General features: G+C 44.2%; 2 protein-coding genes across 2 annotated transcripts in view; one reads left to right on the forward strand and one right to left on the reverse strand.

The window, feature by feature from the left end:
• The window catches only part of LOC146197819 (uncharacterized), a 129,951-nt gene extending 118,157 nt beyond the window's left edge, over nt 1-11,794 (forward strand). The window contains exon 7 of the mRNA XM_084593053.1: nt 11,670-11,794. The gene's annotated coding sequence lies outside the window, so the exon portion shown is untranslated. The remainder of the gene's footprint in view (nt 1-11,669) is intronic.
• LOC146197820 (sodium-coupled monocarboxylate transporter 1-like) overlaps nt 1-13,315 on the reverse strand; it is a 54,577-nt gene that overhangs the window by 4,119 nt on the left and 37,143 nt on the right. The window contains exons 10-15 of the mRNA XM_084593051.1: nt 7,514-7,629; nt 7,292-7,359; nt 6,511-6,597; nt 4,843-5,033; nt 2,573-2,673; nt 1,423-1,535 (exon numbers count right to left, since the gene is read on the reverse strand). Coding sequence (XP_084449177.1) covers nt 1,423-1,535; nt 2,573-2,673; nt 4,843-5,033; nt 6,511-6,597; nt 7,292-7,359; nt 7,514-7,629 — 676 coding nt within the window. The remainder of the gene's footprint in view (nt 1-1,422; nt 1,536-2,572; nt 2,674-4,842; nt 5,034-6,510; nt 6,598-7,291; nt 7,360-7,513; nt 7,630-13,315) is intronic.

The following is a 13,315-nucleotide window of genomic DNA, read 5'->3' on the forward strand; positions in this document are numbered from 1 at the left end:
CAACACTTGGTCTTCTTCCCACGACACGATGACTGATGATGATTACGCTGTTTGCAATAATAATAATTGGTTTATAGGAAAGGGATGGCGTAGTACGTCGAACTTGTTCTGTGGACGCCTGCCGCAAGAGAAGGGAGGAAGGAAAGAGAAAGGGGGGTGCCGTAATAATGTGCGTTCACATCAAAGAGCGCACGGACGCCTCTTCGTTTCGCCTCCATCGCAGCCGCCGACGGTCGGGATCGAATCTGGGTATACTCCAGCACAATAGTCGGGCATCTTAACCACCGCTGCGGGGCTCTTAGTCAAGTTAGATTTTGGGAAAAGGCGCAGTATACATTTGGATGGACACAACGGAAGACATATATGGGTCAAGGTCACTTGAATGGCAAATTTAGCGTTACAAGACCTGCTATGCTTTCCCACCTTCCTTCCTTCCTTTACGGCGCGGTTCAGGTGTCCACAGAAAAAAGTGTGACGGATACTGCGCCTTTCTCTTTTTGTGAACCAATTATTATTTTGGGAAGCTTTCAGGTGGGAGTGGGTTGCTGCTCCTGGCCTTACGGGACTGGGACTGGTAGGTCACTGCCACTTGCGGCGGGAGCTAGCCTGCCACTGGATTTGTATTTGTTGTAGGCCGTCATTGCACCCGCCACCACTTCGGTGGTGGACAATGGCTGTTGCAACGTGCGTCTGTCTCCCTCTTCTTTCTCTCCCTTTTTTATTTTCTTTTCTGTCCGCACGAGGCAGCGGAAGTGGCTCAGCTACAGAGCCAGTAGCAGGCCCGTGCACTTTCTTTTCCTTTCTACTCCCCTTTACCCCCATTCATGGCCTTGAGCCTTCCCATTCAATAAAGGAAATTCAATCAATCTATCCTCCTACATCCGCAACAACAGCAACAATAAGCTCTCGCGTCCATTGTAAATTGGTTTATAAGGAAAGGCGCAGTATCTGTCAAGGACACTTGAAGGTGAAAATCTCCGTGACGCTGATGGCTCAAAAAGCTAGAGTAGAAAGAGGCTTTTATTCCATTAAACTGCCACCGTCACCAATGAATTTTGCCAGTAAACTGCAGTGCGTAAACAGAATTTTCTTGGCGCAGACACGCATTATTAAAAACTGCATTTGTAAAATTTACCCCTCCTCGTTTCGAATTCGTGAAGTCTGCAGTGAACTCCCAATTATCGTTCACTGCAGACTTCACGAATTCGAAACGAGGAGGGGTAAATTTTACAAATGCAGTTTTTAATAATGCGTGTCTTTTGCTGCCTCATAAAAACACATCCAGAAAGAGTTATAATATAATCTCTTCTCACTCGCAACAAAAATTGGCTAATTTTGTCATACTGTTTTCCTTTCAATAACCTGTACCTCTGGTGTCTGAGCTGAAAGCGAATCGCGATTCTCCACATGCTGTGAACTCACCTGCTTCTTCACCATAAATTTGTCATGCAGAGAGGAGGGCAGCAGCACTCTGCACAGAAAGTTGTAGATGGGGTGGATCGCTTTAGGGTTCACAGTGGACGGCTTCGTACATCCTGGAACAAGGAGGAGCACAAGAGCGTTTAGCAATTATTTTCGCACGCATCCTGTGGTAGTGCAAATGCGGGGCCACTCGAACGAATCATTAAGAAACTCTGTGCACCCGCTACGCCCGCTTATTGTAAGTTGCAATGACTGCAGTGCGAAATGGAAACAGCCTGCTGCATCGTACCATGGCATGCACTTACTGTTGCTCCGTAAACCTAAAACATAACCACCACGCAGCTGGCGATTACAGTATTTTTCTGACAAAAAGGGGCGAAGCAAAATAGTTTGCATGTTCGAATTCAGCCACAATTCTGGAGAAAAATAAATTAGAAGGGAAGCATTGAAAAACTTCTGCGTCTGTTTAATCCATTAAGGTTAGAACACAGAGTATGTCAAACAGTGGTCGGCGTTTCAGGCGCCGTGTGAAGCATCGGTGGAGGGAGGCAAAATGGAGAGAAATAAATCTCCTCTTCCCACATTAGGAGGGTTTGAGGTGGCAGATGGCGAGATGAAAACTGCGTTTGCAATGCGAGTCTTCTAGTGGGTGAAAAAAGAGGCACAGAGCGTCTCGCTGACTGCTGGGTTTGATCTGAATAGTGGAGTGGGGGCATGCCGTGTCACAAGTTGATTGGGAAACTGCATGATGCCGACCACTCGTATGATTTACACACGTCAGTGACAGCAAGGCAGTGGAAGGCGACAAGTGCAGCAAGATAACTCGCGGCCGGCAGTCAAGCGGAGCCGAAAAGCGAAATAGTGATGCGAGGGGGCCTATCACGCTGTGAGGAAGGATTTGGATAAACGTATCTGAGAGGGGATGGCGGGGGCACACTAGGTGGATGGACTGGGCCACACTACCCGCTCGCATTTGTGAAGAGGTGGAAATGCGGAGACTACGAGCAGAAATAAGGAAATTTCGGTAACCAGTCAAAGTCGAAAGATGGGAAAAGTGGAGACAGGCAGAGCGAGACAGAAAGGGCAATGCTGACGCATAAAGGAGAGCATGAATCGCACTAATCGTCTGTGCACTTTTTGTTGAGCTTACCTGTAAATAGACTCACGATCAGACCAATGACAATGACCAAGACGCATCCGATCATGCTGTACCAGACGTAAGATATCCGGTAGACGAAGAAAATATCTTTACTGAAAAACAAAGGGAAAAAGGGAAGGGTTACTGGAAACACAAATTATTTTCGTGGCTCTTGATCATGGCAGAATATCAAAACAAACATTTCTGCTCTATATCTGCGTGTAACGTTTAACTTTCGCCAAAATTAATGAAATTAATAATTTCTTCATTAAATGAAATACATTTGCGTTGAAAAGAACGCGTGCATTGCATTCGTTCCCAGAACTATAGGCACCTCTTTTCTGCATTAGGACAGCGGCACAACTTCTATTGTTTCCTCGTTGCTGGGAGAGAGGGATGAGTGATATTTTTTCTTTCTTTTCGGGAAAGAGAAGCCGCAAGCCGACTGTGGCCTTTGGGGGTTTACCCTCCCAAAACACAAAATGTAGAGACAAGTCGTTTGAAGTGTAGCACAAGTATAAATATATAATTTTAACCGTCACTGCGCAAAGATTGAAGAAGAGCAGAGAAGAACAGAGAAGACAAGAGAAGGAGAGAAGAGAAGAAGACAAGAGAAAGAAAGCGAAGAGAAGAGTAAGAGGAGAGGAAGATAACAAAAGAGAAGAAAGAAGAGAGAAGAGAAGAGAAGAGGAGAAAAAAGAAGAGATCGGGCTATTCTAGCTTGTCGTCATCGTGAAAGAAGCAGTTAAAATTGTATCACAAGTCATAATGATACACAAATATTTACGCCCTGATAAGCGATGTCTTGCTCATCTCTGATGCCGCTCCCGATAAGTACCATGTTGTTCCACTAAGGTTATCATATTGCGCCAGTTAAGTATATTTAAAGAAGCTTAAACAGCTGCACACCGAAGTGTGTATTCAATATTAGATGGGGTTTAGCTCTGGTTAAACATGGATAGAAGCGGAAGCTTCTTTTGCCTGCTGCATTATTCCCCTATCACGCCCTATCAGGGTAGGGCGCTACATTATTGGGGACACTTAGGCTCACCATTTAAGGGTATGACGCGAGAGCGTAAGCTAGCAGCCCACATATAAAGTCACGCAAGCCGTATGGACGTTGCTGCGTGCCGTAGGGGTAACGAGAATGCAAGCGGTTCTGGCAGGCTGATTATGATATCACCCTCCCATATGAAAGGAGCAACCCGAGTTCGCAGCTCCTGCCCGTGGCATAAGGGTAACGTGAATTCAAATGTCGGGGCAGGCTGATTTTAATGTCACCCACCTACATGAAAGGAGAGCGTCTAGTTGGCACTGTTTCAGGCACCCACCAACACTGACTCTGAAGGCTTGAGTTGGCTGCTGTAGGGAAGCTACCGCTGCAAACCTGGTAGATATAATATTGGTGACTTAGTGTATCAATCAGCATGAGCTAAGAAAGAACCCCGAACGCTGCTGCAATAGCGACAGCAGTACGTTGACTCGAACTTTACACTCGCTGACCGAATGCATCGAGTGCTGGTGCGCTTTTGTGACGGGCTTTTGGCTACATTGCGTGGTACCATCGTTTCAACGAAGGAATGCAGCTGCTTCTCCTTCTATCCCGTTTAGGTAAGGCTGTATTGCGACTCGAATGTTCCTCTCGCATCACACAATGAACCTCCGAGTGGCGCATAATTAACAGTTGACGTAGCTTTGACGAAACCACGCGTCTTTGTGGTCGCTTTGTGACCACCACAATTTTTTTCTGTTCTTGACACCATTCCATGACTTAATTTTAACTCAGTAGCGTTGAAGGCCGCGTCCAGAGCAAAAATCTGGACCGGCGCTGGCGTTGTGAGCGAAATATGGCTAGCATGGCTATGGCAGGCGGTAGCTGGCAGCCGACATGGCCGAGCACTGACTGGAAATTAAGGTTGCCTAACATTACATTTGGTAGGACCTGCCAACCCGGCTCTCACCCTTCCCTTTGGAGGATGATATCAGATTCAGCCTTCCAGAACTCTTGCATTCAGGTTACGTTCATAGAGCTTGGTCAAAGTGAAGCTTTGTGTGTGGCATACGCTATCGCGGCATACACCTAAGTGTCCCCGTAATATTTCTTGCCTCACTATTTGCCTCAGCAGGTCCTTTTAAACCTTAAGAGATGCAGCTTCACGCTGCTAAAACCCCTACTAAAGCTGTTGTGCGCAGACTGAGGCAAACCGGCTTACTTGCTGGATCATTTTTAGCTTACTAATTTACGTTTTAGCTTTACTGTAGGTTATTTTTAGCTGGCTTACTTGGCGTCAGCGATGTCGACGGGCCTGGGATAAGTGATGTTGCTCAAGTCCTGGCCCGTGGCGTTGAGGTATTCGTGGAGGCATCCTTGCACAGAAACCGGGGCCTTGCGCACAGCCGGCTTGTAAGCGAACGCACCGAAGCCGATCCAGAAGCATGCTGCGAGTGATGTTACGGTGCCCACACCGGCGCCCTGCGCACGAGGAGTGCTGGGATGAGCGTCGCCCATTTCGTCAAGGTTGGGTCACGTGCCCAGTATTGCTGCACAGATGTTTAAGACAGAGGCTGCCAAGTTTACGTTGCCGGACGTAAATCCGAGAACTATTTCGCATGCGACTCCTCATTCTTTTCTGCTTTGATGTGAGACTATAAAGAATTCTTTCATAATTCAAGAAACCCCCTTGTCGTCAGCTTACCGCAGCTCATTTAACGGCGAAAGAGCACACCTCTTTCGCTATCTTTTATAACCGATTGCCAAATAGCTCTCATATACGCCATCACACCTAGGACTCGTCTAGCCACACTTCAGAGGCAACGTTACGTACTGGCATACAGTGCACGAATGCCCAGAAAAGTTGTAAAGAAGGCGGCCATCGCCATAGCTCAGTCTGAATAGAGCAACACGTATAAGTTCCTCACATCCTTTAGATCATTCGCGTGAGCAGCTCGTCGTATTCATCTTGCTAACAAGTCTCTAATCCTTAATCTTCTGAGCTCACCTCAGATTACGTCGAGCTTGAATAGCGAACTGTTTTGAAGGTGTACGCTCGTACAAAGAAATATCTCTCATTTCAAACTTACGGTGCTTCCTGGACATCCTACGACTGGAAATTAAAAACCGCAGCATACACAAGCCCGAGGGAGGCGGCGACACAGGGCTCTGTCCTGTGTCTGCTGCGGTTTTTAATTTCCAAATGTATCTCCAACTGGCCTACATATCTACCCCTGTGTTGTGGAAAATCATTTTCTCATTGGTATAAAAGCTAAGCTAAGTTGATCATTTCAGAAATAGACAAAGAAATTTGTCTGGAATAAATTTTAGCTCGAAGTCCTACTCCTGGATGGTAGCAAAATTGAAGCCAGGAAAAGAAAAACAAGGATATGTTCTCAACATAGCGAACACAATAGCACTGCATACTAGGACAAGAAAGAACACGGACAAGTGCTTGTCTCTATTCTTTTTTTTTTTCGTGTCTTCAGCGCTATTGTGTTCGCTATGTTTTCCCAAATAGCCTAAACCCACACCAACTAAGCTATATTTTCAACGTTGTGGGGTATAGACGCATTGCCAGTAGTTTATCGCATCTCCACACGATGTAGGCCCATATGCTGAGATGGGTGGAAGCTTAAACGCAAAATCATCCGTGTTCTCGTAATTACAAACAGTTCACATTTCCTTCAGATCAAATAATACATACGATACATAGATGTACTTCGATGTCGTACGTAACTTATTCCGTCTTTTCGTTTCTACGTATTTCGGCCAAGTTTGCTTGCCTTGCCGCAGGTTAGGTAAACCTCAATTGCAGATAAATTATCTCGTCAAAAGCGTCTAAAAGGTTAACTCCAACTTAACTGCGATAAGTAACAATATAATTTTTAACGTGTTCATGAAAGTCGCTTGTATTTAATTTCTTCCATGCCGCCACACAAACAGACCCCATACTCACAATGCTGTTAGCACAAGGGAAGAACATTCCTAGTGTGAAGACACCCAGAAGCGGTCCACCGACGATTCCGAAGATGGAAAGGGCAGCCTGAAAAGCATAAGTTAGCCGTCTTAGGCGCACGAGTTTCGAAAGATATAAATAACAGGTATGCATGACTGGGTAGTGATCTACTCAGTAGATTGGTAAATATTTTCCTTGAAAGTCTAGTTATGTTTTCACAATATCTCAAAAAGAAAGGGGGAAGTTATCGAGCCACGTTGCGAGTTCCTTCTTAACATGGAGGCAACTTCTTGTCTAGAATTTCACATATCCCAAACGCTAAATTAAGGAAAACTCTAAATTTGCATAATAGAGCTGGGCTGTTATGAGGGTTTTGAGGCTGTCATGGGAGCTTCGGATTAAATTCGACGATCAAAGGTTCCTCAAGCAATGCTAAAATCTCAATCGCATGACGTTTTTGACGTATTGTGCTTCCATCTAAATTCAACCTATATGGCCGCATACCGGAGCTATGACTGCGTTAAAACGCCACAGACAGTTAGTGGTAATGGTAGGGGCTGTAATTAATGCACTGTCTTCTGAAATCACCATGCTTACAAAGGTGGAACCAGCGAAAACAGAAGCCGAACAAGACAGAGGGGTACACACACAACACACCGCTGGTGTACCTCCTCTGTCTTGTCCTGCGTATGGCTCCGCTTGCTCCACCTTCGTAAGCAATTGTGAACCAACCTGTCCAGTATTTATGCTCCTAAAATCACCATGTAAGAGCACGGCTTACTTGAAGGACGTTCCCCATGTTCTGGGCTCCGTAGACGAGGCCTATGGCGACCAAGCCGAAGGCCATGGCTGCGCAGAAAAAGAAAATGGAAAAATGAAGAACAATGGGAGAAGGTGTGAGCTCGAGGGGCCGCAAATGCGTGAAACCCGTTGCGGCAGCACAAACAGTACACGCAAAGCTCAATGCTTTTACACGCAGTGCGGCCGGTGAAAGGGCACGTACCGATCATCTTTGTGAGATTTGTAGCGTAGCGGTCGGACATGTCTTTCTTTATATACCTCTTGATGATGTCTTCGAGTGTGACGGCAGCCAGGGAATTGACTCCAGATGATACCGTGCTATTCCGATTGGAATAAAAGAGACAGGACTTCAGAGGATGACGATAACGGTCACAAGAAACGAAGATCTAATGCTGTTAAATGAGTCAAGTAGTACATATTTAAGCAATTCCTTATAAATGTACAGTCTTTGTCAAAAATATACACCTCTAGAGGTTTTTTATTTTATTTTTATTTTATTTAGTACATACTGCAGGCCTACAGTAGGCCCAAGCAGGAGGGGCGAATACATAATACATGCAAAAAGAACAGGATTAGCAAAATTGAAAAATGTTAAATACAAGTTGTAACACAAAATACAACAATAAATACAAGGCTCAGATGCAAAATACAAAAAGTAAACGTAGAAATAAGTGGCTCTCAAATTAAATGCTGTGAAGAAAACATTGAGTCAAAAGAATCAGCTCTGGTTAAAAGATCTGGCGGACACCTGTTCCACTCCTCAATGGTGCGTGGAAAAAATGAGTATTTAAAGGCGTTAATCCTAGCACTGTAAGGGGTTAATGATTGTGCATGATGATTTCGTGTTTGACGCGTAGTGTTAGGTTTAAGGAAGGGGTCTGCATTCATAGACAGTTTATGGTGTTTTAGTAAGAAAAGTAGTTTCAGTCTTTGAATTTTCCGGCGCAGCTGTAATGTTTCAATACCGTGAGTTCTCATGAGGGTCGTTGGTGAGTCAGTTACACGATACATTGAAAAAATAAAACGCAGGGCTTTGCGTTGAATCATTTCAAGGGTATCTATGTTACGTTTAGTGTAGGGATCCCAGACGGTGCACGCATATTCTAGTGATGGCCTTATTATTGAAAAGTAGGTTAATTTTTTAAGTTCAGGTGGGGCAAGTTTTAGTTTATGTCTAAGAAAGCAGAGTTTACCAAAGGCAGAGGAGCATACGTTTGATACATGTTTATTCCAGCTAAGGTTTTTCGTTATTGCAACTCCTAGATACTTGTACTCGCTGACTTCGGTCAGAAGGTGAGATGAAATATTGTAAGGAAATGAGAAGGAAGCTTTTTTGTTAGTTATCTTCATGTATACTGTTTTCTCTAAATTTAGCTTCATGTCCCATTTATTACACCATGTATGTATGTTCTGAAGATTGGAGTTTAGTAAAACTTGATCATCTTGTCAAGTAATTTGGTGAAATAAAACGCAGTCATCTGCAAATAATCTAATTTGAACAGGGGTAGTTATAACGTTAGTAATGTCACTGATATATATCAAAAAGAGGAGAGGTCCGAGGACGCTTCCCTGTGGGACGCCTGAAGTGACCGGCAGGTGGTTTGAATAGCAATCATCAATACAAACAAATTGTGTGCGGTGAGAAAGGTATGAGGAAATCCAACGAATTATGAAATTAGGAAGACCAATAAGTTCAAGTTTGTAAATTAGTTTGGCATGAGAAATAACATCAAACGCTTTGATGAAGCCTAACAAAAAAACATCCATTTGACCAGCGCTATTTAGTACACTTGCAAAAGTATGAATGACAGAAGTTAGCTGAGTGACAGTGGAAAAACCTTTTCGAAACCCGTGCTGATGGGGGGTAAGCTCCTTATTATCGTTTAGAAATGTAGTTATGTAGTTAGCTATGATATGCTCAGCAAGTTTGCAACATGTGGAAGTTATTGATATGGGACGATAATTAGCAATCAAGGCAGGATCACCCTTTTTCAGCACGGGCACAATCCGCGCTTTCCTCCAGTCGGAGGGAATGTTTCCTGTTTCAAATGATTTGCGGAAAATAACAACCAGGAACTCTGTGATGGCTTCTGCATAACGGCGCAAAAAAATATTTAGTATCCCGTCAGGTCCAGCGGACGCTTTAGTTTTGAGGTTGAGTAGCATGGAGAATACACCAGATGAAGAAACAATGTCAGGGGTCGAGTTGGGAGACATGGTACTGGGTTGAACAAATAAACCATGATGGGAAAACACACTCTGAAAATACTTATTGAATGCCTCAGAGATTTGCGATTTATCAGCAAGCTGCACACCTTGACATGAAATGCGCGTAATTGTTTTTTTTTTTCTTTTTCAATAAAAATTTCCAGAACTTATGTGGTGAGTCACGAAGGAAATTTGGCAGGCTATACTGAAAGTAATTTTGTTTAGCCTGCCGCAAAGCGCTTGTGAAGTTAGCCTGATGTATTTTAACTATGTTTCGACAGGCACCCCCACGCTTCAGCCGTTTGATTTTTCTTTTCAAATGTATTATTTCTCGCGTGATCCAAGGAGTGTTTTTACACGTTTTCTTTGTTCTATTAGGAATGTAGTTATCAATGCAGTACGTACAGATTTCTTTAAGTTTATTCCAGAGTTCATCAACATTAGTTCCTCGAAACATGTCAAGGCGTAAGCTGAAGTAATCTAACACACTTTCATCATTAGCTCTGGAGAAGTTTTTCACGGAAATAATTTTAGCTGGTTCACTATCGACATTTTGTTGAATGGGACAAGTAAAAACCACCATGCAGTGATCAGATAACCCAGTTTCAACTGAAACAGTAAAACGTTCTGTTTCTTGGCTGAGAAAGACGAGGTCGAGAATAGATGCAGCTTCACCGTGTATGCGCGTTGGGTGCTGAGTTATTAAATTACTCTACTGAGTAATTAAATTACTTTTAAATTGCTTTCTTGTTTCCATCCATGCAAAAACTAAGCAAAGCTAGTAAGCAAAACAACAACGTGTTCTCCAGACGCGAAGCACACACAATCTTTCGTCTTCCCGCCAAATTCCGTGCCAGAGAGCTATTCCTTCTCTCTCTCCTACAGTACGTGCCATTACAAAAGCAAGACTACCGAAAAAAAAAAAAGAAAAACACGGTCGAACGGTTCTGAAATGATCGGCGAACCCAGCGTCTTGCTGGCCCGAAGCTGTCTCCGCCATTTGAAGGGCCCGAAGAAGCTGGCTTATTTATTGCTTCCGCAGTTCCAAGAATCGATGTCGGCACATTTGTGCTCCCTGCTCAGTAATGTTCAAGCTCCGGTGCCTCACGTCATGGACCCTTCTTGTCTATCTCCCCCAACCCCAATCCTTCTTCGCCCCGTGGTGTTGAGTGTAACCAGGCACCACTGTGCCCTAGCCGACGCAACAGGGAGTGCTACGCCGCGCTCCAAACTAGTTTTCAGCTCCAACCTTCTGGCACCATCTCTCCCTTCAGCATTCCCTTGACGCCTTGTATCCTGCTGCTTGGAGAATGGTTGAGGTCTCAGACGCACTGTTCTGCTCAACTCTGTCCCCCTTTGCCGATCCGTTACGCTGGCTTCGCTTGCCGCACGCCGTTCCTGCTTTCGCGGCACTCTACTTCGTCATCTATTGAAGGAGTAGTGGCGCATTTTAGTAAAAGTAATTTCGAAAGGAATTAATTACTTTTGCTGCGAAATTACTGCCAAAAATAATCATTACATTACTAAATTACCAACCCGAAAAAGGAATTCATTACATTAAAAATTACCGAGAAAAATAATTAAATTACAGTAATTCCATTACTGTAATTCAATTACTGCCATGTATGTGCATCATACTGCGAGCTTCGCGAAAGAGCATGGAAGAATTCAGACCATTTCAAGTTTTTCTGCTTTTATATTCCCACTTCCATCTGGGCCAAATACAAATGTTGGTTAATTCTGTTTGTTGCCACCTTGATATCTTCCGAAGCTCGCACTCTTCATTTTTACTGTACGTTCGTGGCGTCATATTCTGAACATAGCCTCCACTTTCAAGCCTTCCCTTACTTCAATTACGCTTTTTCTCCTCTTTAATTTTTTCTATGTCTGTTAACTGTTTTTGACTGTTTTTATTCATAATTTAACTTTGAAATATGTATTTGTATTTGATTTTACCGCATTGTACGATTGTAATTTTTTATTGTATTTGATTATATCTGACATATTTCCAATTTCTATGTGTGGTACAACATAATTATTGCACTTGACATGGTTGGTTATTGCCTGTATATTTCTGTGTTGTTGTAGTAACGACTGTTCCTTGTTCTTTTTTCTCTGTTGACTTTTTTTTTTTATAGTGTGTTCTGCAGGACATGTCCCTCATCGAAGTGGCGCAGCACGGGGCCCGACGCCAGAAGAAACTTCAGAGATATTACAGCATTTGCGCCTTAAAAGGAAGACACTACCGAGGAACGCTAAGGGTCTTAATAAATCAGAAGAGTGTCGCCTTCAAAGGCTACAAACCATGCCATTCAATAATCCAGCTACGCTTCACGCCATTGAGCCCGAGTCCTTTTCGGCGCAGTGCACATTTTGTGGCCAGAAGGCAAACTTACACCATATGGTATGGGCTTGCCAGCAATACAACAGTCTAGATATAATAAATCAGCCAACGTGGGAGTACAGGGAGGCGGCTCTGTCCAGCTCGGACCTCGAGGACCACCGAGCCCTCGTCGAAAGAGCACGGGCGGCGGCTTTTACCAACGGTGTCCCGGACTAGGGATCCGATCAGCCTTCCCTTAACCTAAGTCCTAAACCTAATAAGTCAATAAACGTTTTCATCATCATTAGACGGCGGAAGGCAGTCACAGTCAGCAGTCCAGTTTAATGATGTATCCTTGTGCAAAAGGCATGTAAGAGGATATAGGCAATACCAGCGAACTGGGAGATACGGAGAAAATATGGACATAGTCCTAAAAAGCTCCGAAGTTCCTTCACTGATTTCGGTGCTGTGAAGCTGGTTACAGCCTCAATCTTCTGGGGATCCGGCCGAACACCATCCTTATCAACCAAGTGGCCAAGGACAAGTAGCTGACGTTCGCGGAAATGACACTTGGCATTTCTTCGAGTTTAGTACGAGGCCGGCTCTTTCAGTGCAATCAAGAACGATGGCTTGGTGGTTGTTATGCTTATGAAATTTCTTGCCAAATATCACAACATCATCCAGATAGCGTAAACAAATTTGCCACTTTAGTCCACGCAAAATGGTGTCCATGAAACGTCCAAATATGGCAGGCGCATTGCATAATCCAAATGGCATTACGTTAAACTCATAAAGACCGTCGGGTGTCACAAATGCTGTCTTTTCATTGTCGGTCAGGTGCTTTGGTATCCGCCAGTAGCCTGATCTCAAATCATCCGAGGAGAAGTATGAAGCTACGTGAAGGCAGTCGATGGCATCGTTTATGCGTGGAATGGGATACGCGTCGTTTTTTAGTCACAGCATCAAGTCGACGATAATTAACACACGAGACTCTGCACCGGGGAGGCCTTCTCTTAATGAGCACGGGTACTTAGTGTAGCGACAGAAATCGACAAACCTTCCTCAAAATGGGCTAGTTTCATGCCACGAGGTAACAAGGCTGGCTCATCTGAATAGTTTATTGTCCACAGCAAGGTGTGGCCTCTAGTCACTGAAACGATGCAACGGGGAACCACGACACTCTTCTTTGCGCAGTTGATTGCAGTAGGTTCAATTACGGTGCCAAATCGTAGCACGAGTTTTTAGATGACACAACCTGGATGAACTCAGCAGACATCGCAGGCACAAATGTGTCCGCCGATACAGAAAATACTCCAAATCAGAAGACGAGCCCTCCACAAGAGCTGCCATTAACGTAGTGTAGTGAAATTTGTCCAGTTCGGCAAGCTAAAGGTGCACCAAACCGTTGCAAGAAGTCTATGCCAAGAATTACCTCATCTGTAGAACGAGACAACACTATGAACTCTGATCGAC

The sequence above is a fragment of the Amblyomma maculatum genome, chromosome 2 (genome assembly GCF_055883805.1).
Source record: "Amblyomma maculatum isolate TAMU_Amacu chromosome 2, ASM5588380v1, whole genome shotgun sequence".
NCBI classification, from domain to species: domain Eukaryota; kingdom Metazoa; phylum Arthropoda; class Arachnida; order Ixodida; family Ixodidae; genus Amblyomma; species Amblyomma maculatum.